The sequence below is a fragment of the Uranotaenia lowii genome, chromosome 3 (genome assembly GCF_029784155.1).
Source record: "Uranotaenia lowii strain MFRU-FL chromosome 3, ASM2978415v1, whole genome shotgun sequence".
Taxonomy (NCBI): domain Eukaryota; kingdom Metazoa; phylum Arthropoda; class Insecta; order Diptera; family Culicidae; genus Uranotaenia; species Uranotaenia lowii.
The window spans coordinates 164,729,607-164,751,171 of NC_073693.1; the positions used below are offsets into that span (position 1 = coordinate 164,729,607).

General features: G+C 38.1%; 2 protein-coding genes across 2 annotated transcripts; one reads left to right on the forward strand and one right to left on the reverse strand.

Annotated features, from left to right (window-relative positions):
• Window positions 1-7,255: 7,255 nt before the first annotated feature.
• LOC129756132 (splicing factor C9orf78) lies at window positions 7,256-8,753 on the reverse strand. The gene is made up of 4 exons (XM_055752905.1): window positions 8,546-8,753; window positions 8,368-8,482; window positions 8,086-8,240; window positions 7,256-8,019 (listed from the first exon to the last, which is right to left on the reverse strand). The coding sequence occupies exons 1-4, from the start codon at window positions 8,668-8,670 to the stop codon at window positions 7,536-7,538; spliced, it is 879 nt and encodes a 292-aa protein (XP_055608880.1). The 5' UTR covers window positions 8,671-8,753; the 3' UTR covers window positions 7,256-7,535.
• A 317-nt stretch (window positions 8,754-9,070) lies between these two features.
• LOC129756813 (ribosome biogenesis protein SLX9 homolog) lies at window positions 9,071-10,013 on the forward strand. Its single transcript, XM_055753835.1, has 2 exons — window positions 9,071-9,188; window positions 9,249-10,013. The coding sequence occupies exon 2, from the start codon at window positions 9,262-9,264 to the stop codon at window positions 9,976-9,978; it is 717 nt and encodes a 238-aa protein (XP_055609810.1). The 5' UTR covers window positions 9,071-9,188; window positions 9,249-9,261; the 3' UTR covers window positions 9,979-10,013.
• Window positions 10,014-21,565: the final 11,552 nt, after the last annotated feature.

Genomic DNA, 21,565 nt, shown 5'->3' on the forward strand with positions numbered 1-21,565 from the left:
AAAACTCGAAAATTTTCACCCCGACACTACGAGGGGTCTTGGGATGTGTTTTTACGTGGTTGATGTAGAATAAAATTTAATTTCAAAAACATAAGAGGAGTTCTTTTTTTAAGTTAAAATGATGATAATTGGGTTATTTGGGCTCCTTCGATATGAATTCTAAATAATAAGATTGTTTGATGAAGAAGGGCGAAAAAATTCTCTTTTATTTTAGTATCAAAACTTAGAGAGACCCCTCAAAAGCAAAATGGATGCCCACTGAAAAAACGTTGGGAAAGACAAGCGGTTGACAACAAAATCTGAATTTGAGTTAACGTTCACCCAGATTGTAAATTTTAACAAATTTTTCAGCACGTTTTCGATGCGCATGGAAACTTTATCCTGAATGCGTATGATGAGGATGCACAGTAAACGAAAATTACCGAGTTCGGTAATTATTTTACCGAAATCCTAACATGTGGAGTTCGTTAAACTGTTCGGTAATTTTTTCATGGCCGAGGAGTGACAGCTGTCAAATATTACGGACCTTTTTCGGTAAAAAATAACCAAAACTCGGCAGATCATCTGTCAAAATATTGACAGTTGTTAACATGACAGCTCGTTATATTACCGAAAACCGGTATTGTTGAACCGAAATGTCTTTAATTATTACCGAAAGGTCGGTCATTTTTAACCAAAAAACTATAAAGCTCGGTTATATGAACCGAGCAACCGGTACAGTTCACCGAAACACCTGTAATTATTACCGAAATACCTAAAACTCTAACCGAAATCCCTAAAATTTTTACCGAAATCCCTAAAATTTTTACCGAAATCCCTAAAATTTTTACCGGAATACCGTAATTATAATCGAAATATGGATCATTTTTACCGAAAAAACTGTAAAATATCGGTAATATTTACCGAACAATCTGTAAAGTTTACCGAAATATCTGTAATTACTACCGAATTACCGGTAAATTTTACCAGACAACTTCAAAAAGTTCGGTAATATTTACCAAAAATCCGGTGATTTTTACCGATATGTCTGTAATTACTACCGAAAATTCGGTAATATTTACCGAAAAATCGGTATTTTTTACCGAAAAATGGGTATTTTTTATTTTTACCGAAATAACGAACTTTGATGTGAGATAACACGAGTCGATTCGAGAAAGTGCTCCATGCTAAAATAACGTCGTTTTGACTGAGCCTCTAATGCTCATCAGAATGGATATGTTTCGCTTGTAGTGTCGTCTGAAAATACCAGTAATATTAACCGAAAACTGCCAAATTTAGGAGTTTTAACCGAACACCGTAAAATATTCGATAATTTGAGTTTATGATGCACAGATTATTACGCGAGATGACGCCGTGCACCAAAACAGAAATTACCGAATGTTTTACGATGTTCGGTAAACATTTACGAACGTTTGACAGTTTTCAGTAAATATTATTGGCATTTTCAGACGACACTACAAGCGAAACATATCCATTCTGATGAGCAATAGAGGCTCAGTTAAAACGACGTTTTTTTTTGCATGGAGCACTTTCTGGAATCGACTCGTGTTATCTCACATCGAAGTTCGTGCTGTGCGAAATAAACCACATCGGTAATTCAGGATTTCGACCTTCCCATCGGGATCCATGCCTTATTGAGAATTGTGAAAATCAATGAATTCAAATTGACTGTAGCTAAAAAATATAAAATAGGAATTAAATTAATATACATATATTGTTAACGCCTCACAACATTTCTTAACAGACATGCTGTTTAGTGTTTACTATCTAATTGTTTTTAATTTAAAAAAATCATATATCCAAATTATCATTCGAATACTAAAGCTGCAATGCAACTGGTTCGCAGAATCCTAATAAAGTTAGACAAAACTAAACCTCACCAAAAGTCATTAACATTTTCAAGTTATTAATTAATCATTTTATGTAAATCCACTGAAGTTCATATTTTTTGTTATTTAATTATTAATTTAATCTATGACCGCAATTGATACGTTTTATTTATGATAATCCGAATAATAAAGAACAAAAGCACTAACCGCACAATGTTTTAAAAGCTCAACCATATGAAATAGTTATATTCAGAAAATAGTTTGGAATATATTTACAAACTCTCAATTTAATATTTATTCTTCTATCATATAATCACATGCCACATAATAATACCATCTTTGTTGCACGCATGCCAGCACTACCAATTCTATAATTTTTAAGATAATGTTCGCTGAATGCCGTAGAATCAACGCCTCACGGTACTCTGAAAATTGAAACATAAATAAATATGTAATAATCTTTGTCATATTAAATCCCATTTTAGACTTCTCACTTTTGAAATTTCATTTCCAATTAGTGTTCAGTTATCCACCGTTTAACACCGCACCACCTGAACTTTTCCTTTCGCTTTTCATTATTCCAGAACCAACCAACGCACAGGATCAGTGCTTCATTTTTGAATGATTACTGAAAAAATAAAGATTAATTACTGTTTTTTAAATTTTAATTAAAGATTAAATATTGTTTTGTAAATTTATTTGTGTGTTGCTGATTTCCGATCAGATTGATTCTGGTTAACATTTTGGGAATTTCAAACTGTGCTTCAAATTTTAGATTTGAAAACCAAATAAGATATTTTAGTTTTAGACAAAAAATCTCTTTCCAGACGACATTTCTGTTTAAAATTTTAGATTCTCGAAATCACCAAAATCTCTATTAAAAAAATCTCTTGGTTAGAACTATTGTAGTATCAAATGAAGAGAGATAATTATTAATATGAAAATAATGGGTAGGTATTCAATTTCATTCGAAACATGTAGGCATTGGAAGTTTTCAACTTACCTTACAATCAGTCAAATAAAACTATCTGGAAACCTTTTCTATAGAAATAGAAAAACCTGAAAACATTTAAGAATATTTTCTTTCACATTCATTTTTATTTGTTGTTCTTTCAAAAGTACTTACAAGTTTCGAACGCTGTCCGATTTTCAAGCGTACTATATCTGAACGTGGCCTAATTCTACTGCTGGCTGCTGCTGAGATGGTCCTTGCAATGTGAGCCCTCGGTAGAGATACTTCCGATCTGTAGAAGCTCCTGTAAACGAGGGAAACATCAAAACAAGCAAAAAAAAATATGGAAGACCTGAAATCTTCATTTTTGTACTTGAATTCTTTTCAACATCGAGCAATCCCGTAAAACCAACCGGGTCGAATGAATTTTTCACACGAATCAGATCCTTTCAATTTTTTATCCAAACCAAAAAAAAATGAAATAAAAAATCAGTGAAACATGATAAACTCGTCAGAGGGAAAATTCAAATAAATTTTGTTTTAGGAAATATACAGATTAAAGGGCGTTCTGCGCGTTTCAGTGGTAAGTTTTGAGTTTTTTTTTCCAGGAATTTACCTAAGTTTTGAGCTACTCACGTCGAGATGATTTGTTTTCACTTTTCTGGATCCATCAGTGCATCGGCTGCATTCGAAATTTAATCCTTCACGCTGGCTCATCATACGGAACACTATCCTAATCCAAAAAGATGATTATCCCAGGCGAAGGAAAGGTGCTCAATTTGAACCTGAATCCATTAGCCACCGCTATTTCGGGTCCGGATTTTTCTTGCGAATAGCAACCCCAAACGACAAGACGATCGTTTTCCGGAAACAGGCAGTCCGTTCAGAACTTTTTTTCACATCCGATGCAAATAGTAAAACCTGAAAATAAACGAATAAATTAGGTTTCCAACTCGAAAAGATAAAGCAAATATTTGGTGGAATGATTGTTATTCGATTACCATTTTTCTCACCTCCGGACACAAGTCTTTGACAGCAGGAACTCCATAACCTCATCCTTCTTGATTGCTCGGGCTCCCGCCCACACACTTCTTGGCAAAAGTGGAATTGTCTGTTGTCAGCTGATTTCTGTGCGTTACCTCAGACAGACATCACGGTTGAATTGGCCGAAACACATCGGAAGACTTCAAATTTGCTTTTTTTTTCTAAACAGGAAACAGAATCACCTCCACACCGGAACACAAATAGTATTACGTGTTACTGACTGACGAATCCTTGAACAATCAATGGAGTTTCAAGCGAAATACGCATCGAATAAACATATTTTTTTTTCTCGCTTCAAAAACCGGCGCGCGATGACCGAAACGAATAACATGTCCGAAAACAAGAAAATGTCAGGCGAAAGAATCGAGTACAGACTAAAACGGCCACGGTTGTTATTTTTAGCATCCCGCTCCAGCACACGGTAGTACATCGCGGTTATCAGAAAGAGACAGTTGCACTCAAAGCTGCCAGAAACGGACGCTCGAAATTTGACGTTTGCGATGACATCGACACTGGTTTACAGTTTTCGGTGTTTTTTTTGCCGAAAATTTACGGCAAAGTGATTTGTTTACATAAATATTAACGAACATCGGTAAATCAAGAACCGGTTTACCGAACTCGGTAAAAACTAGACGTCAGATTAATCAATTACCGAAAATTTTCAAATTACAGAATACGTTCTGTAAAACAAATTACCGAACTCGGTAATTTTCATTTACTGTGTGTGCGTCCTTGCGTCTCAAGCCATTTCTCAAATGATTGATGAATTTTTTTTTGCCTGAAATAATAAAAATAAACTTGAGCTTTTTTAAAAAAAAAACCATTTCAACGTTCGTAGTAACTGTTTTACAGGTAGTGGAAACATGGGCCCTTATTCTGCGCCGCGCATGAGGTGACGATTGTCACCTCACCTCGAGTCACCGTGAGATTTGTCACCTTATTCCCGGAGTCGTTGTGGGTAAAGTGACAGAGGTTCACTCTAGGTGAGTGACCGAATGAACACATCTGTCAAAATGGTAGAATTTTGCTGGTGTTGTTTGGATTTTGCTCTCGCTTCGGATTTTCCGAAGTAAGTTTTTAGAATTTCGGGTTAGAATTTCGGTTCGAAAATGGCCATCATCGGATGGTACGGTTACAGCAAGCTGCTTGAGGAAGAAAAACGGACGATTTGTGCGACGTAAGTGGAAATTTCGTTCATCAAAGCTAAGTTCGGATCTGGGTCATATTGCCGGGGAAAAAAAATCAGATGCCGACGGCTGCTGCTCCAAAAACCCAGCGCACAAAAAGGCGGTGTTTGTTAAACATTTCAAAAGGTTTATCAGGTATGTAAAATAATTTGTGTTTTGTACCTGAAACTGTTCGAATATCCAAGAGAAGTTAAGTTTTTTTTTTGGTTTCAGTAATGGCGAATGCTGCCGGTTTATATATTTTCCTCAACTGAAGTTACCCCCGTGGCATGCCGGAAGTTGTTATCGCCTGCCAGATAGGAGATCATGGAATGCCATTTACCGAAACCAACGAAATAGCAGCAGCAGCATCAGATTCAAACGACAAATTTCGGTTACATAAACCTAAATCCGGTTTCTTTGCATAGCATATTATTAAAAAGTGAAAATAAAATTAAAAGTACTATAATATTTGAATTCCAAAGTTTTCGTCATTTCATCGTTTTAACGGTTCGAAAAACAAACTTCAATTAAATCTGAATTTTGTATTTCATTAGAAGATCATACTTTCCATTCAGTATTCCAATCCAAATTACATATTTGAGATAGCAATGAAAAAGTTTCAATATATTTAAAAATCATATTTGCTAATAAATTTGCTTAATTTTATTTCCAAAACTATCATTCATTAGTATAATTAACCATTTAGAGCCTTACATTGTGATTTACATAAATTCTCGATTAAATTTCTATCTCGTCACCACCTGAAAAGGTACCGACAATTGTCACCTAAAATCGTCACCCGAATGCGACGATTCTCACCCACGGTGACTACGAGAATAGGGTAAGAACTCACAAAGTTCATCCGAAGTGACGTTCCTCACCTAAACCGACTGCTGGAATAGAGTGACTTGGGTGACTCTACTATCGTCACGTCACTCGAGGCGCAGAATAAGGGCCATGATAAGACAAAGGCCCTTATTCTGCGCCTCGAGTGACGTGACGATAGTAGAGTCACCCAAGTCACTCTATTCCAGCAGTCGGTTTAGGTGAGGAACGTCACTTCGGATGAACTTTGTGAGTTCTTACCCTATTCTCGTAGTCACCGTGGGTGAGAATCGTCGCATTCGGGTGACGATTTTAGGTGACAATTGTCGGTACCTTTTCAGGTGGTGACGAGATAGAAATTTAATCGAGAATTTATGTAAATCACAATGTAAGGCTCTAAATGGTTAATTATACTAATGAATGATAGTTTTGGAAATAAAATTAAGCAAATTTATTAGCAAATATGATTTTTAAATATATTGAAACTTTTTCATTGCTATCTCAAATATGTAATTTGGATTGGAATACTGAATGGAAAGTATGATCTTCTAATGAAATACAAAATTCAGATTTAATTGAAGTTTGTTTTTCGAACCGTTAAAACGATGAAATGACGAAAACTTTGGAATTCAAATATTATAGTACTTTTAATTTTATTTTCACTTTTTAATAATATGCTATGCAAAGAAACCGGATTTAGGTTTATGTAACCGAAATTTGTCGTTTGAATCTGATGCTGCTGCTGCTATTTCGTTGGTTTCGGTAAATGGCATTCCATGATCTCCTATCTGGCAGGCGATAACAACTTCCGGCATGCCACGGGGGTAACTTCAGTTGAGGAAAATATATAAACCGGCAGCATTCGCCATTACTGAAACCAAAAAAAAAACTTAACTTCTCTTGGATATTCGAACAGTTTCAGGTACAAAACACAAATTATTTTACATACCTGATAAACCTTTTGAAATGTTTAACAAACACCGCCTTTTTGTGCGCTGGGTTTTTGGAGCAGCAGCCGTCGGCATCTGATTTTTTTTCCCCGGCAATATGACCCAGATCCGAACTTAGCTTTGATGAACGAAATTTCCACTTACGTCGCACAAATCGTCCGTTTTTCTTCCTCAAGCAGCTTGCTGTAACCGTACCATCCGATGATGGCCATTTTCGAACCGAAATTCTAACCCGAAATTCTAAAAACTTACTTCGGAAAATCCGAAGCGAGAGCAAAATCCAAACAACACCAGCAAAATTCTACCATTTTGACAGATGTGTTCATTCGGTCACTCACCTAGAGTGAACCTCTGTCACTTTACCCACAACGACTCCGGGAATAAGGTGACAAATCTCACGGTGACTCGAGGTGAGGTGACAATCGTCACCTCATGCGCGGCGCAGAATAAGGGCCAAAAACTTTATGACATAGCAATTATATTAGTTCTTTATTCAACCTTATTGTAAATTATATTATATCAGGTCAAAAAAAATATAGTAGGAGAAAAAACAACATTCGGGAATGAATAAATACAGCATAGCTTAATATGCATTTCAAAATCATTACCTCAACTCTTTGTAAAATGATCCATGCATGAATTTAGATTTTTGTTTACTATGAAAATTTAACCTGGCAGATTTTTATTTATTTTTTTCTGGTTTTTAAACTTAAACCAGACAGAAGATGTTTTTCATTCATATTGTTTTAAAACTTATATTAAGCTGCTAATGTCTACGGTACTGTTTCTTAAATTTATCGAAATGATAGTCATCAGTGGCCTTCTTAGGCGCCTTGTCGTCACCCGAGAAACGCCCACGTTCCTCTTGGTGTCGTCGTTTTTGCTGCACAGGCTGATCAATTTTGAAACGATTATGTTGCATAAAGTTGACTGCCATATTTGAGGGCACAAAATGCGACGGTAGGTCCTTTTTGCGTTGCTGTTCCATGAGAAACCGAAGCTTTGCCTCTTCGGTCGCCTCGATGTTCTTGATTTTGGCTTCGATGCCTAGATCAACCTCTGGAATACCGCTCAGCATTTGATTGGAAAGCATTTCTTCCGACCTTTGCGAGGAAGTTTGACTAAGATGAGCCGGCAGTGAGAGTAAAGCTGCTTCTTCGGGGCTGAGATATCGATTTGATTCAGGATCCAGCTCTCCCTGGTTTTCAGTGTCAATGCCTTTCTTTTTGCTAAGCTGTTCTTCGATGTACCTTGGAAAATATTTTAGATGAATTATAAATTTGTGAAAGCTACAATTACGAAACATGTTAACGTACTTCATCATTTCTTCATCTTCGTCCCGTTTGTTCGTTTCTGCTGAGAATTGTGTACCGATTCCGGTGTCGTAGGCATCGTCGGATGTTTTGATTTTGCCTGATTTTAGGGCATGCATGTTCACCATACCTCCGGATTTTGCATTGAAGGGGTCTTTCTGTTGATTTTTAAAATTTCAATTAAATTAATAATATATGTTACTGTTCATATACTAAAGGCGAAGAGAATATTAATACTCAAAAAATTAAATTATTCGTTTTTTGCTGCTAAAGATACAGACTTACATTTGTTACTTCCTCTTCAACTGTTACTTTTTTACCAGCTGCCAAGCTTAAGATATTTATTCCGTTCGGTTTACTTCTCAACCTTTGTTTTTCTTTAGTTTCTTCGAGTTTTGATCTGAAACGATAAAATTGTTACAGAAAAATCTATTGGATAATTCTAAATATAATAGCCACTTACAAGACATCCTCATCTGGTTTCCTTTCTTCATTATCGGAATCTTCGGAACGCTTCCGCTGCCGGATATTTCTTCGAGCTTTCGATTTGAATTCCACTTTCACCGAAGTCGTTGCTTCTTCCGACATTTGAAAGCGTTTTATAAAGATATTAAATAAAATTATTTTAATAGAAATGACGAATGTTTATGCATGCAGCTTCAATTTCTCGATTTTGTGGACTCTACTGTATTGGTAAACAAAGTGCACTTAAAAAAAAACAAACTAAAAAATTAAATGTTTGCACGATACGAAATTATAAACCACACAATCGATTATTGCCAAGATTCTAAAGCCTGCTTGCTCCGAAATTTTGGATCACATAAAAAAAGACTTTCAAAAACTTAGAATGTTGAATCTTCAGTGTTGAATGAGTAAAATAAAACTTTAATCGTTTTTTGTTTTTGTTTGATTAATTGTTTGTGTTCTCTAAAATATAAGCTGGTTTGAGTTGAATGGATTTAGTGTGTTAAAATTGTTTTTTTCATACGCCGTCTTGAATTCGTTGTCTAATAACAAAAATTTGTTTCGCCGATCTGTACCTCGTGTAATGTGAATTCAAAAGATTCTAGTTAGTTATTTATTAAAGAACTTAAAAGATCCAGTTGGTAAATAATTCATACTAATTTATGTAAATTCAGAAAACCAACTTTATTATTGTTCCGCAGGTTGCCATACGAAATGGGAAAGATTAATAAAAAATTGCAGCTTGAGAAGGAAAAAAAGGATGAACAAAAATCCGCCAAAGCATCAGATAAAACATCGTTGTCAGGGCCGTTTCCCATCTACAGATCGACACCCGTTCAGCTCAATGGACCAGAGCCAAAAAATTTTAAGCTTCCCTCTAAGAAAAAACAAACATCGTCAACAGTGACCACCCCGCAGCAGGAAAAACCATTGGAAGAATCAGATACGAAACCAGAAGGATCTCCTCTGAAAACTAAAAAGTTGAGGAAACTCGTAATCAGCCGACTTAATAAAAAAGATAAGAAAAAGTTTCGCAAAGAAGAGGTTCTCAAAAAGATCGAACTGACGCAGAAATCTTTCAAGGCGGACAAAGAACGCAAGAAGCGCGAAAAGACTGCGGTGACCGGGGATATGCGACCACTCCTGGATGCTTTGCCCTCACTGGATTCACTGTTCAAACTTAAGTCATCCGAAGGTTCTGCCATCAAAACGGGTGTGCCCAAGTATGATAAGAAGTCCAAACCGAAAACTAAGCACCAGCAGAAAACGGAACTGTTAAAAAAGAAACGATCCGAGTTTCTTAATCGATGTCAGAAGGTGAACCAGGTGCTGAAATCTAAGAAATTCAAAAAGAATCCTAAGAAAATGATTGCAGAACACATTCGGAACTCCCGGAAAGAACAGCTGCAATTGTTACTGGGAGATTCTTGAATATTGTTATTTGTAATAAATTTGCTTAAAAATTATTCATTTCTTAGTTTCATTAACTCCGAAATCATTGGCATATAACCTTTGTTTTAAAAAAATTACCTTCTGAAAATGGCAAATGATTATAGCACAGATTGTGATTATAGCTACGCCATAGTTTTTTTTAAATTTTTATGTAGTATACATTCAGGCGTTTCTTTTTACTATGCTGATTTTTTATTGTATGAAATGATTCCATCAATTCATGAAATCGCCTTAATTTATGTCAAACTGTTTTCCCACTATAAACTTTAACCGCCTGTGATTAGGCAACGTTTTGATTCTACCCTGCGATGCATGGAAGTTGTGATCGAAAATCTAAAAACTAACATCACGTGGTAAGCCAAGTAGCTACATTTTATGTCTTTGATTACTTTTAGGAAAATTTAACTAGGTACCTTGTTGATTTTGATGTGTAAAAATTGTTGTAATTTACGTCGCACGTTATGAAAAATGTGGAATTCCTATATCTACCGCAATCCTGCGTATAACGAATTCAAAGATGTACTGGTAGCCCTAATCACTTTCAATCCGATAGGAGATTGATCCGAATTCGACAGCATAATACGTCATGTTCGAGGAACGTCCAAATCTTCAGTTTATTGTATCGAATAACGGTGTGGACTAATTAAAAATTAACACCTGTTTGTTCTTTCTGTTGCCCTGGAATTTGGGCATTTAGTCATTTGACGGCTTTCTACGCGAACACATTGTCTAGCTCAACGAACATTTCTACTAATTTTAAAAATGGTATGCGGGGGTGTGAGTTATAAAAGGTTGCTAAATTCTGCGGTGCTGGCAAATCTGTGCTGCATGGCGATTCTTTCATTAGCAAATGATGAAATTAGCATGCTGGAAGGAAATTCATCAAACTATAGCTACAGAACAGGAAAAGGTGAATTGGTTAAATAAGGGTTACATCGTGGTGTCCTATAAATGGATTCGTTTGCATCTCAACAGCGTTCCCGTTCTATTCGCTCGGTCGAATCACCAACGTGCCATGCACTGGCACGAACGGCTTGACCGGAATCTGCCTGATCCGGGGAGAATGTGTGGCCAACGGTGGACTGCCTTCCGGGAGGTGCAACAGTAATACTGTTCAGGCGGTGTGCTGCATTTGTAAGTGATTTGATCGTTTTTTTTAAATAGTTCAAAGATAAAATATTGAACCACTTCTGTGACTGGTAACTTATTGCTCGATCATTAAGGTTGTATATAGATGAAGGCGATGCACGTGTCAATCAATATATGATCTGTATTAGGGATACCATAAGTATTCTTTTAAAAGCAGGGGAGGATGGGGATACTTGATCCCCTTTTCATATTGTCAGCATATCTTTTAGAGAAAATTTAGCAACTCACCATCTTTTGCATTTTCTGACAGCGTGTAGTTTCAAGTTAATTTGCTCCATAAATTAGAACGATATATGAACTCGTAGGGGAGATGAGGGCATAACGAGCACCCGAGGCATAATGAGAAGTCCATTTTTCTACATAAGTACGTATTTTCTTAAACAAATTTTCATGAGGACTTGTTTCGTACTACCCATAGTATTAATTTTTCACCAAAAAAGAAATATCCTTTTCATATTTACAGAAATATTAAATAATAACCAGCTAGGTTCTCAAGTGACGAAAATATTATAATTTTTGAGCACCACCAAATAAGCTTTTATGACCTTTAAATCATCTTGATCTGAAATGTACGCACTGCAACATGATCTACACATTGTTTCTTAATTTTCAGCATCATAAAATTTTTGATTTTTCACTTTAATCAATTGTAAAACGCGTTTTTACTTTAATTTGTTCACTAGAGGCGAACAGAGCACTTTCAATGAAGGCATATTGAGCATTTTCTGCCGGAGAATCTAGAAGCGAATTCAAATCGATGAAGTCAACTGAATAATAGAGCTACAGCTTAACTTGTATCGTCTGACGATTTGGCCTATTGGTTAGATGTCGGAGAGGTAATCAGTAGACTCGAGTTCGATTCCTGTTCGAGGGGATTTTTTTTGCACATACCATTCATGATTGATTTTTTTCATTGTTACATAATACGGCTAATAGCATCAAAGCATCATCCGTCAAACAAAACACCAGAAACATAATGTATGAGCATGTGTTAATTCTTTGAATTCTACAAACAGACCTAGATTATTTTGTTTTTGCTTTGTTTGATGAATCTACGCCTCACCATTTAGTGCAATCATGATCATAAATGATAAATGTAGAAAAAAAAATCACCTCCACCAGGAATCGAACTCGAGCCTACTGATTACCTCTCCGACATCTAACCTATAGGCCAAATCGTCAGACGATACAAGTTGAGCTGTAGCTCTATTACTCAATTGACTTCATCGAGTCGAATTCGCTGCTAGATTTCCCGGCAGAAAATGCTCATTATGCCTTCATTAATGGTGCTCATACTGCCTCGGGGGGATTCTCATTATGCCTCTACAGTGACTGGTTTTCAGCTTTCGGCAAAATTTTTTAAAATGCATCTTTAAACGTTTTTATCTACTTTTTCAAGTTTCATCCAATTAGACAATAGACTATTTGAGTGTCGGAACACGAAACAATGATGTAATTCACATATTACAGCTGTTCTCTATGGTATTACATGCACTCAATTCTGGGAGGCAATAACAGACAGGCAATAATGGTTAAATAAGCATTTTCCTTAAGGTGCCCATTATGCCCTCATCTCCCCTACATGAGCTAGAAGCATTTTCGTGAGACTAAAAAAAATGTGATTGGGTGCCCTGATCCTAGGCTAAATCTCCGTTGACTATTCCTTGCCATATTAGTTCTCATTTCACAGTTTGTAAGTATCAGATAAAGAGAATTATAAAAGTTTGTCTTCTACACTTCATTGCATACTTTAAGGCGCAATATTCTAGTTTTTAGATAAATACAGTATTTTTAGCCGTTTTTACAGATGATTTCTGGATAAACATTAGTTATTGGTCAGATTGTAGTAATTTCATGATAATCAATGATCACGATCCATTCAGAAGAAAAATACATCTTTTTGGACTCTAGGGATTAATTATACCCATAACATACAGTTTGGATAACTCCTTCTTAAAAAAAATTGAGAGCTTACTATTCCTTTGAAAATATGGCATTATGAAGCTCATATTATCCTCTATCGAGTAACGATTGAGATATTGCAAACAGTAGACAATATGTACACAATTTAGGAAATATCAAGCGCTATCGGCTTCCACGGAATTCTGGCGACAAAACACTAGCGCCAAATGAGGGTTGACGGGTTGAGATCCAAACTCGAGTTTGAACTTTTTTCACGCACACACATGCACCAGTGCTAATTGCATTGTTGTAAACAATATAAACATAAACATTGTGTGAGTGAAGTTACGTTTGATTTTCTAAAGCCTAGTCCACACTAGGAGACGGTCTCAGCGTCTCCCATTTTCTTCGGGAGACACTTAGTGGTATGAATAAGGTTTAGCAATTGCTTCGGTAGCTTTTACTTAGCTCGAAATCAATCAAAGCAAAAGTCCAAAGCATTTGCTTAGTTTGGTATGAATAAACATTTGCTTAGCGGATGTGTACTAAAGTCTTAGAACATAGCTTTTGCTTCGAAAAATAGAGCTAACCAACCAGCAGAATCTGAAGTTTTCTAAAGTAAAATGAAAGAAGACGATCAGAAAATTGAAAAGTACGGCTAAAGTAGCCTTGAATTCGACGAAGCGGGTGGTGGGTGTAAGAACGACTGGAATTTTTTTTTGTTAATGCGTGCTTGTATGTTGATGTTTAAAGAAAAATGAATATAGACATATTCGAATATTGTCAAACAAAAAATGGCCTCTTTAATATTTATCATAAGCTATCCCACATGTATTTGGATCGGGATAATCCGATGTATCAAAAAAAGGCAATAGGCGCGCATTTTAATTTAGATTTTTTTTTAAATCTTAGAATTATAAAAAAAAATGAATAAAAAAAATGAGAGATCTGTATAATGTTTTAAATTATTACAATTTATTTCTTACTTTGAGCCAATTGGGACTTCTTCCACTATAGCCGGATTTTTTTTAATTTGAAATATTTACTAATTGAGTTGGTTATTGTCATCTTAGACAAATGATTTTATACAACGACAGGAATATGAAAAAAGTTGGGTTATCACTTCGACTTTCTTTATCCATGTTGAAAATGCCTTTTTGAATTGTTTTGAAGTGAAATATTGCTTATTTGATAAACTCATGACGTTATTAAAGAATTTTTTATTAGAAAAGTCTGCTACCGAGCATGCTTAGAAAATTAAGCAATTGCCAGGAGATTGGTCGAGCAATTGCTTCAGATTTGAGCTTTATTCATACCAAACTAGCTTGTTCTAAAAGTAAAAGCTTCTGACTGAGAAAACAGCTGTCAAAAAAAACTTTATTCATAACAACCGAAGCAATTGCTTTAAGCGACTGCTCGACTGCTCGATTCAGTTTAGCAAAAGCAATTACTAGGTTTTTTTCATACCACCCACTGAGTCCGTTCCAACAACTGTCTGTTGTTGTTCGTCTCATAACAAAAATCGCAGTTCATGTTGCCTAGTATGGACTAGGCTTAAGTATTAGCACGTATTAGTGTGGTGATCAGCTGTGTCGTATATACAGATTTTTCTGTATTATACAGATTTTTCAACGTCAATACAGATAAGATACAGATACAGATTTTTATACAGATTTCTAAACATTGATACAGATTTATACAGATTTTTTAGAAAAAAAAAATCAAAATCAATTGTTGATGAACTGGTTTCCATGGACTAATTGAGTAAAATCTTTTTGAACGTTTATCTTTCCATCTGCAGTATACCGCAAATGCTTGCAACAGCACAAATAATTCATCCAGACCTTTAACTTCTACAAGTTAGCTTTTGTGACGACTATAACCATGTACTTCTCATTTATTCTAGGTTCGAAGGCGCTTCAATAGTCTATTTTTCTCAACAGCATAACTTAATTGTTTTAACGGCGAATGAAAGCCCCTCAAACAGAGTATACATATTTTGATAATAAAATCAGTATAAAATCTCTTCTCCTTGGGGTTTGATATCTATAAAGTAGGGAGCGGTATTTAAGATTATCACTTTAAGAGAGTTTTAAAAAAAATTGAGAATCATTTAGAATATTCTTATTTCAGATTCAATAACGTTTGCATTGTCAGTTTTTTTTATTCAAAACTCTTTAACTAACCATGCATTGCTGGCAAAACTATAAGACAAAGATATTAAAAAAATGGTTTCAATTCAGTCATCGACTTTCCCGAGGACCGCGAGAAATTTTGACTTCAGAGGAAATAGTGGAAATTTTGACCTCAATTTAAAGAACAAAATACAATCTTTCATATTTCTTGAGGCATGAGTCAAAACGTTTTGTAGACTTCGGCAAGGTTGGGGAATAAGTCAAAATCTTCAATATCAAATTCTCACAAACTTTTTTGAATGATGTCATAAATAGATATTATTAAATTTTTCAAAGCGTTGTGTTTCTGAAACTAAAATATCTAAGCAAGATATATGAATGATTGATTGAATTAAAGATAACAGAAAGGTTTAAAATCTGTTGTACGTATTCATGCAGGTTTGTTATTGAGTATAAGAAGAACATATTAAAATGTCTAATCTAAATCTGATTGATTTGCATTTAGGAACCCAAAATCTTCCAAAATCAAAAAAGTATTAAAACACAGGAACCATAAATCACTTTCCCTTGTGTAATGTGAATTCGAAATTCCAGTTTTGTATTTATTACCGATAAAATATTTATATCCAGGTCAGGGTTTTACTTTTATAATAAAATAAAAATACTAGGTAATTGAATCAAATTCAAATTTCTCAAAAATAATTGCGTAACTAACTTTCATTCATCACTTAAATTCAAAATCCTAAAATTAAATATACATTTTTTAATTTTAGGATTTTAGAAATAAGGTTGAGAAAATTCAGTAAACAGAAATAAGATTCAGAATTCAGATTAATTCAAAGGATTCATTTGGTATTTAATTAATTATTTAGAATAATAACTTGCAATGCTTGAGCTAAATCTCACGCATTTCGATTTTCAATTTAGATAAATACAAAAAAAGTTCAAAAGTTTTATGAACTTAAATGAAAGGGTGCTCAACAAAATGCTGCTCAAACGTGACAAACTTTTAAAATTTGGTCCTACGGTTGTTAGGTTGCGGCCAACAAAATCGAATTTTTTCATCTGGTGTGAGTAAATTAGCCTTTAGTAATAATTTTCATATCCAACTAAAAAAACTTACAACTACGTTTTATCACTCTAGATTAAGTTCGATTAATGAAATAAATTGTCAACTTTTGAATAATGAATACGTTAAAATCATTAAAACTGGTTACCAAATTACATATTCAGCAATAATGAGCTAACATAGAAAAAAATAATAGAAGTTTTTAGTGGTTGAAGTTCAAATACAGATAAATACAGATTTTTTTATGAGGGCGATACAGATTTTTTAAAAATCCATCTGACAACCCTGGTGGTGATGTGTTTTCGTATTATTTCTGTCAAATTGTGTTTAGAGGACCTCAAAAAGAGGCTGGGTCATTCGGCCGAAAGTCATTCAGCCGATGGATGTTAGGCCGAATGGGCTATCTGGCCGAACAGGACACTAGACCGAATGGATTATTCGGCCGACGGTTATCCAGCCGAAAGGATGTTCGGCTGAATGGTCACTAGGCTGAATGGTTATTAGGCCGAATGGTCGCAAGGCCGAATGGTCGTAAAGCCGAATGGTCGTAAGGCCGAATGTTCGTAAGGCCGAATGGATGCTAGGCCGAAAAATCGTTAGGCCGAGAGGTCGTTAGGCTGAAAGGTCTTTAGGCCGAATGGTCGTCATGAATGGTTGCTAGGTCAATAAGAAATCTTGAACACTTGTCTGCATGCTAGGCCGAATGGTCATGAGGCCGAATGGTCGTTAGGCTGAATGGCTGTTAGGCCGAATGGACGATATGCCGAATTTTCATAAGGCCGAATGGTTATTATACTCACGCAGAGAAAACTTGGATTTTGAAACGAATTAAATCTGACTTTGATTCGAAAAATTCATTTTTTTAAATCAAACTCCTGTTTTCTTCGAATCAATGAATTATAGTTTTGATTCAAAAGAATAATTTTTGAAAGAAAAAATTAAATTTTTGAATTGAATAATTTTGAACTTTGATTTTTGTTAGACGCAGTAGGCGAATTACCTTATAAGCGATCATAGCAATCTGTATAATTAGTTTGAAATAAATCTCTCTCTTTAACTGTTACTTCCAAGCTGACAAGACGTGTTCTTTCTACGGCTCCCAATATCCAATAGGTTTTGGGCCCAAGTTTTAACAAGTTAAAGTTTTAGTCAGTTTTTGCGAAGATGTCCAGGAGCAGGATAGAGAACCATGAAGGCGAACCTCAAGCAGTTTCGGGTCCGGTTCAGTCATCAGCTGGTCTACCACCCATCGAGCGACTAGCGGGGCGTGAAAATTGGACCACGTGGAAATTTGCTGTGGAAACTTTCCTCGAGCTAGAAGAGCTTTGGGAAGTCGTCAAGCCGATTCCGCTGGAAGACGGGACGATACCGAATGCGGATCCGCGCAAGGATCGAAGGGCTCGAGCGAAAATAATTTTGCTGTTGGATCCTATCAACTACGTCCACGTGCAGGACGCGAGGACGGCGAGAGAAGTGTGGGCGAAGTTGGAGGCAGCGTTCGAAGACAACGGGTTGAACCGACGAGTTGCGCTCCTGCGGAAGCTGATCACTACTTCACTGGCCACGTGCGACTCGATTGACACCTACGTTAACAAAATTGTGTCAACCGCACACCAACTCCGCGGCGTGGGATTCGAAATTTCCGAAGAATGGATCGGCACGTTGCTGTTGGCTGGTCTCCCAGAAGAGTACCGACCAATGATTATGGCTCTGGAAAACTCGGGGACAGCCATTACCGGAGATAGCATCAAGACGAAGTTGCTTCAGGAGGTGCATCAATCAAGCGAGCGAACGGCATTCATCGGACGAAAAAAGTTTCCCCCCCGACAGCGGCAAGTAAAAAACGACGTTCCATCAGACAAACCGAAGGGACCGAAATGCAAACGTTGCAGCAAGTTTGGGCACCTAGCCAAGGAGTGTTCCGCCCGACAATCGGCGTTCTGTTCGGTTCTGTCAACGGTGCAATGAAAATCGTAGCAAGCGGGGCGGTCGAATTGAAACCCACGTGTCAACCAGGCGATTCAATTCAAGTGAACGACGTGAAGTATATCCAGGAGATGTCCAACAATTTGCTCTCTGTAAGCCAAATTGTCCAGCGTGGTCACGAAGTCCGATTCCAGGAAAGAGGTGTGAAAGTGATTGATCCGTCTGGTGAAGTGATTGCGACCGGCAGCCACGATGTAACCAGAGGTCTCTTCCGATTCGAAGAATCCAAGCAGCGAACGGCGCTGACGTGTGCAAAAGCAAACATCGACACGTGGCATCGCAGGATGGGTCATTAAACTTTGAAAGTTTAAAACGGCTCAAGCAAGGTATAGCATCCGGTGTCGATTTCAACGAGCAGCAAGGTGAGCAGTGCCAGATCTGTGCTATGGGTAAGCAGTCCCGACTTCCGTTCCCCAAGCAAGGTCATCGAGCATCCGAGGTGTTGGAATTAGTTCATTCCGACATTTGCGGACCAATGGAGCAGCCATCGATCGGAGGTCATCGGTATTATGTGTCCTTTACCGACGACAAGACGAGGCGTATCTTCATCTATTTCCTAAAACAAAAATCCGAAACCGAGGTGACGAAGGCTTTCAATCAGTTCCGTGCTGAAGCTGAGAGGCAAACGGGGCGCAAATTGAAGACGCTGAGGACGGATAATGGTAAGGAGTATCGAAATAACTCGTTTCTGAATCTCTTGCGTACACTAGGGATTGTGCATCAGACGTCCACCGATTATACACCACAACAAAATGGTTTGGCCGAGCGGGTGAACCGCACCATCGTCGAACGGGCACGTTGTCTGCTGTTCCAGGCGGGTCTTCCGAAGAATTTTTGGGCCGAAGCAGTGGCAACCGCCACATACTTGGTAAATCGGTCTCCAACCAAAGGGCATTCGATGACTCCGGAGGAAGCCTGGAGTGGTCGCAAACCGGATCTTTCCCATGTGCGGGTGTTCGGTGTCAAGGCGATGGCACACATACCCAAGCAGAAGCGGAAGAAGTGGGATGCCAAATCGAAGGAAGCCATTCTCTTGGGTTTCGACGAAACAACCAAAGCGTACAGGTTGTTCGATCCGGTGAAGAAGGATGTGTACACCTGTCGAGATGTTCTTTTCTTCGAGCCAACACTGTCAGGTGGTCAGCAATCAACAAGTACTGCGAGTCCACCGGAGAGGTCCCGAACGTTTGTCAATCTCGATTTTGGCGAGGTTCCGATCGAAGAGACGGTCCGTCTCGAATTCCAGCAACCTTCGAACGTGTTAGCCGAAGACGAATCTTCCGAGGTGTCAACCGACGAATCTGACGCATCGAACTACTATTCTCAGGTTGAGACTAGCGAAGCAGATGTATCCGAAAACGAAGTTGGTGACGTGACAATTATGGCGCTCCCCCCACAATCATCTTCAAATCCACCCGAGTCACAGGTGTTGAGGCGCAGTGGTCGGGAGCGCGCATTGCCAGGCAAGTTGCGGGATTACATTCTTCCAAGAAAAGTTTTTCCTTCCGTAACTTCCACAGGTCCATCCCGAATTCCGGTCAAAGACGACGGTCAACCCAACAAGGCAACGAGTGCTGAGCCAGGCACAGGTGACGTTCAACAGGGGTTGAAAGCTAGTCGGTGTTCCAATCCAACTCGAGCTGCTGATCCGCGAAGTCCATCTGAGGCGTTGCGTGGGCCAGACGCAGACGAGTGGCGTGCTGCCATGAAGGAGGAGTACCGATCGCAGATGGACAACCAAACGTGGGAGCTCGTCCAATTACCACCGGGAAAGAAGGCCATTGGTTGTAAATGGATATTTAAAACCAAAACGGACCAGAAAGGCAACGTTGTGCGGCACAAGGCAAGGATCGTCGCTCAAGGTTTCACCCAGAAATTTGGAATCGATTACGACGAGGTGTTCGCGCCGGTGGCAAAACAAGCGACATTCCGTACGCTTCTATCCGTGGCTCATCGTCGAAATGCTATCGTTAAGCATGTCGATGTCAAGACAGCCTATCTCAACGGCGAACTCGAGGAGACCATCTACATGCGCCAACCCGAATGTTTTTCCAGCGGCGATGCTGGAACGGTGTGTCGTTTGAGGAGGAGCCTTTACGGATTGAAACAATCCGCCCGTGTTTGGAACCGGAAGGTGGATTCTGTTTTCAAGTCCATGGGGTTCCAGCAATCGAAAGCTGATTCCTGCTTGTACCTGCGACAGAAAGGAAAATCATTAGCATATATTTTAATTTATGTTGATGACATGATAATTGTTACCCCCGACGAGCGCGAATTCATGTCCATTTTCAAGCTGTTGGAAGAAAATTTTGCGGTGACTAGCCTCGGCGACATTCACCACTTCTTGGGCATTGAAATCGAGAGAGGAGAAAGCGGATACAAGTTGAACCAAGGTACCTACATCCGCAAGCTGGCCGAACGATTCAACTTGGTGAACGCGAAACCCAGCAAGATTCCACTGGACCCGAGCTACTTACAGCAGAAGGAGGAGACCGACCGGCTGCCGAACAACCAACAGTACCTCAGCCTTATTGGAGGTCTGCTATACGTAGCTGTCCACACCAGACCGGATGTGGCAGTTAGTACATCGATTTTGGCTCAGAAATCCAGTTCCCCAACCCAACTGGATTGGAACGAGGCGAAGCGAGTACTGCGGTATCTTCAATCAACATCCGACTACGAGCTGAATCTGGGTTCTACAGCAGGCGATTTGACAATGTTTGTGGATGCAGACTGGGCAGGTGATACCCGGGACCGAAAATCCAATTCTGGCCATGCGATACTTTTCGGTGGAGGCGTTATTACCTGGGGATCCCGGAAACAAACCTGTGTGTCTCTCAGCTCTACCGAAGCAGAATTTGTTGCACTTGCTGAAGGCTGCCATGAATTGATCTGGGTACGTAAACTGATAGCTGAAATCGGAGAAGACGGTTCACGACCAACCACGGTTTTTGAGGACAACCAAAGCTGTCTCAAGATGGTGCAGAGTGACAGAATTGAACGACGAAGCAAACACATCGAAACACGGTACTTCTTTGTTCGAGATTTGCATCAAAAAGGTGTCATCGAACTGAAGTATTGTCCAACGGAGGAAATGCTCGCTGACGTCCTGACGAAACCACTTCAGCGAGTACGACTTGAAAAGCTGCGAACTATGATGGGCGTACTTCCAGGATAATTCGAGGAGGAGTGTTAGACGCAGTAGGCGAATTACCTTGTAAGCGATCATAGCAATCTGTATAATTAGTTTGAAATAAATCTCTCTCTTTAACTGTTACTTCCAAGCTGACAAGACGTGTTCTTTCTACGGCTCCCAATATCCAAT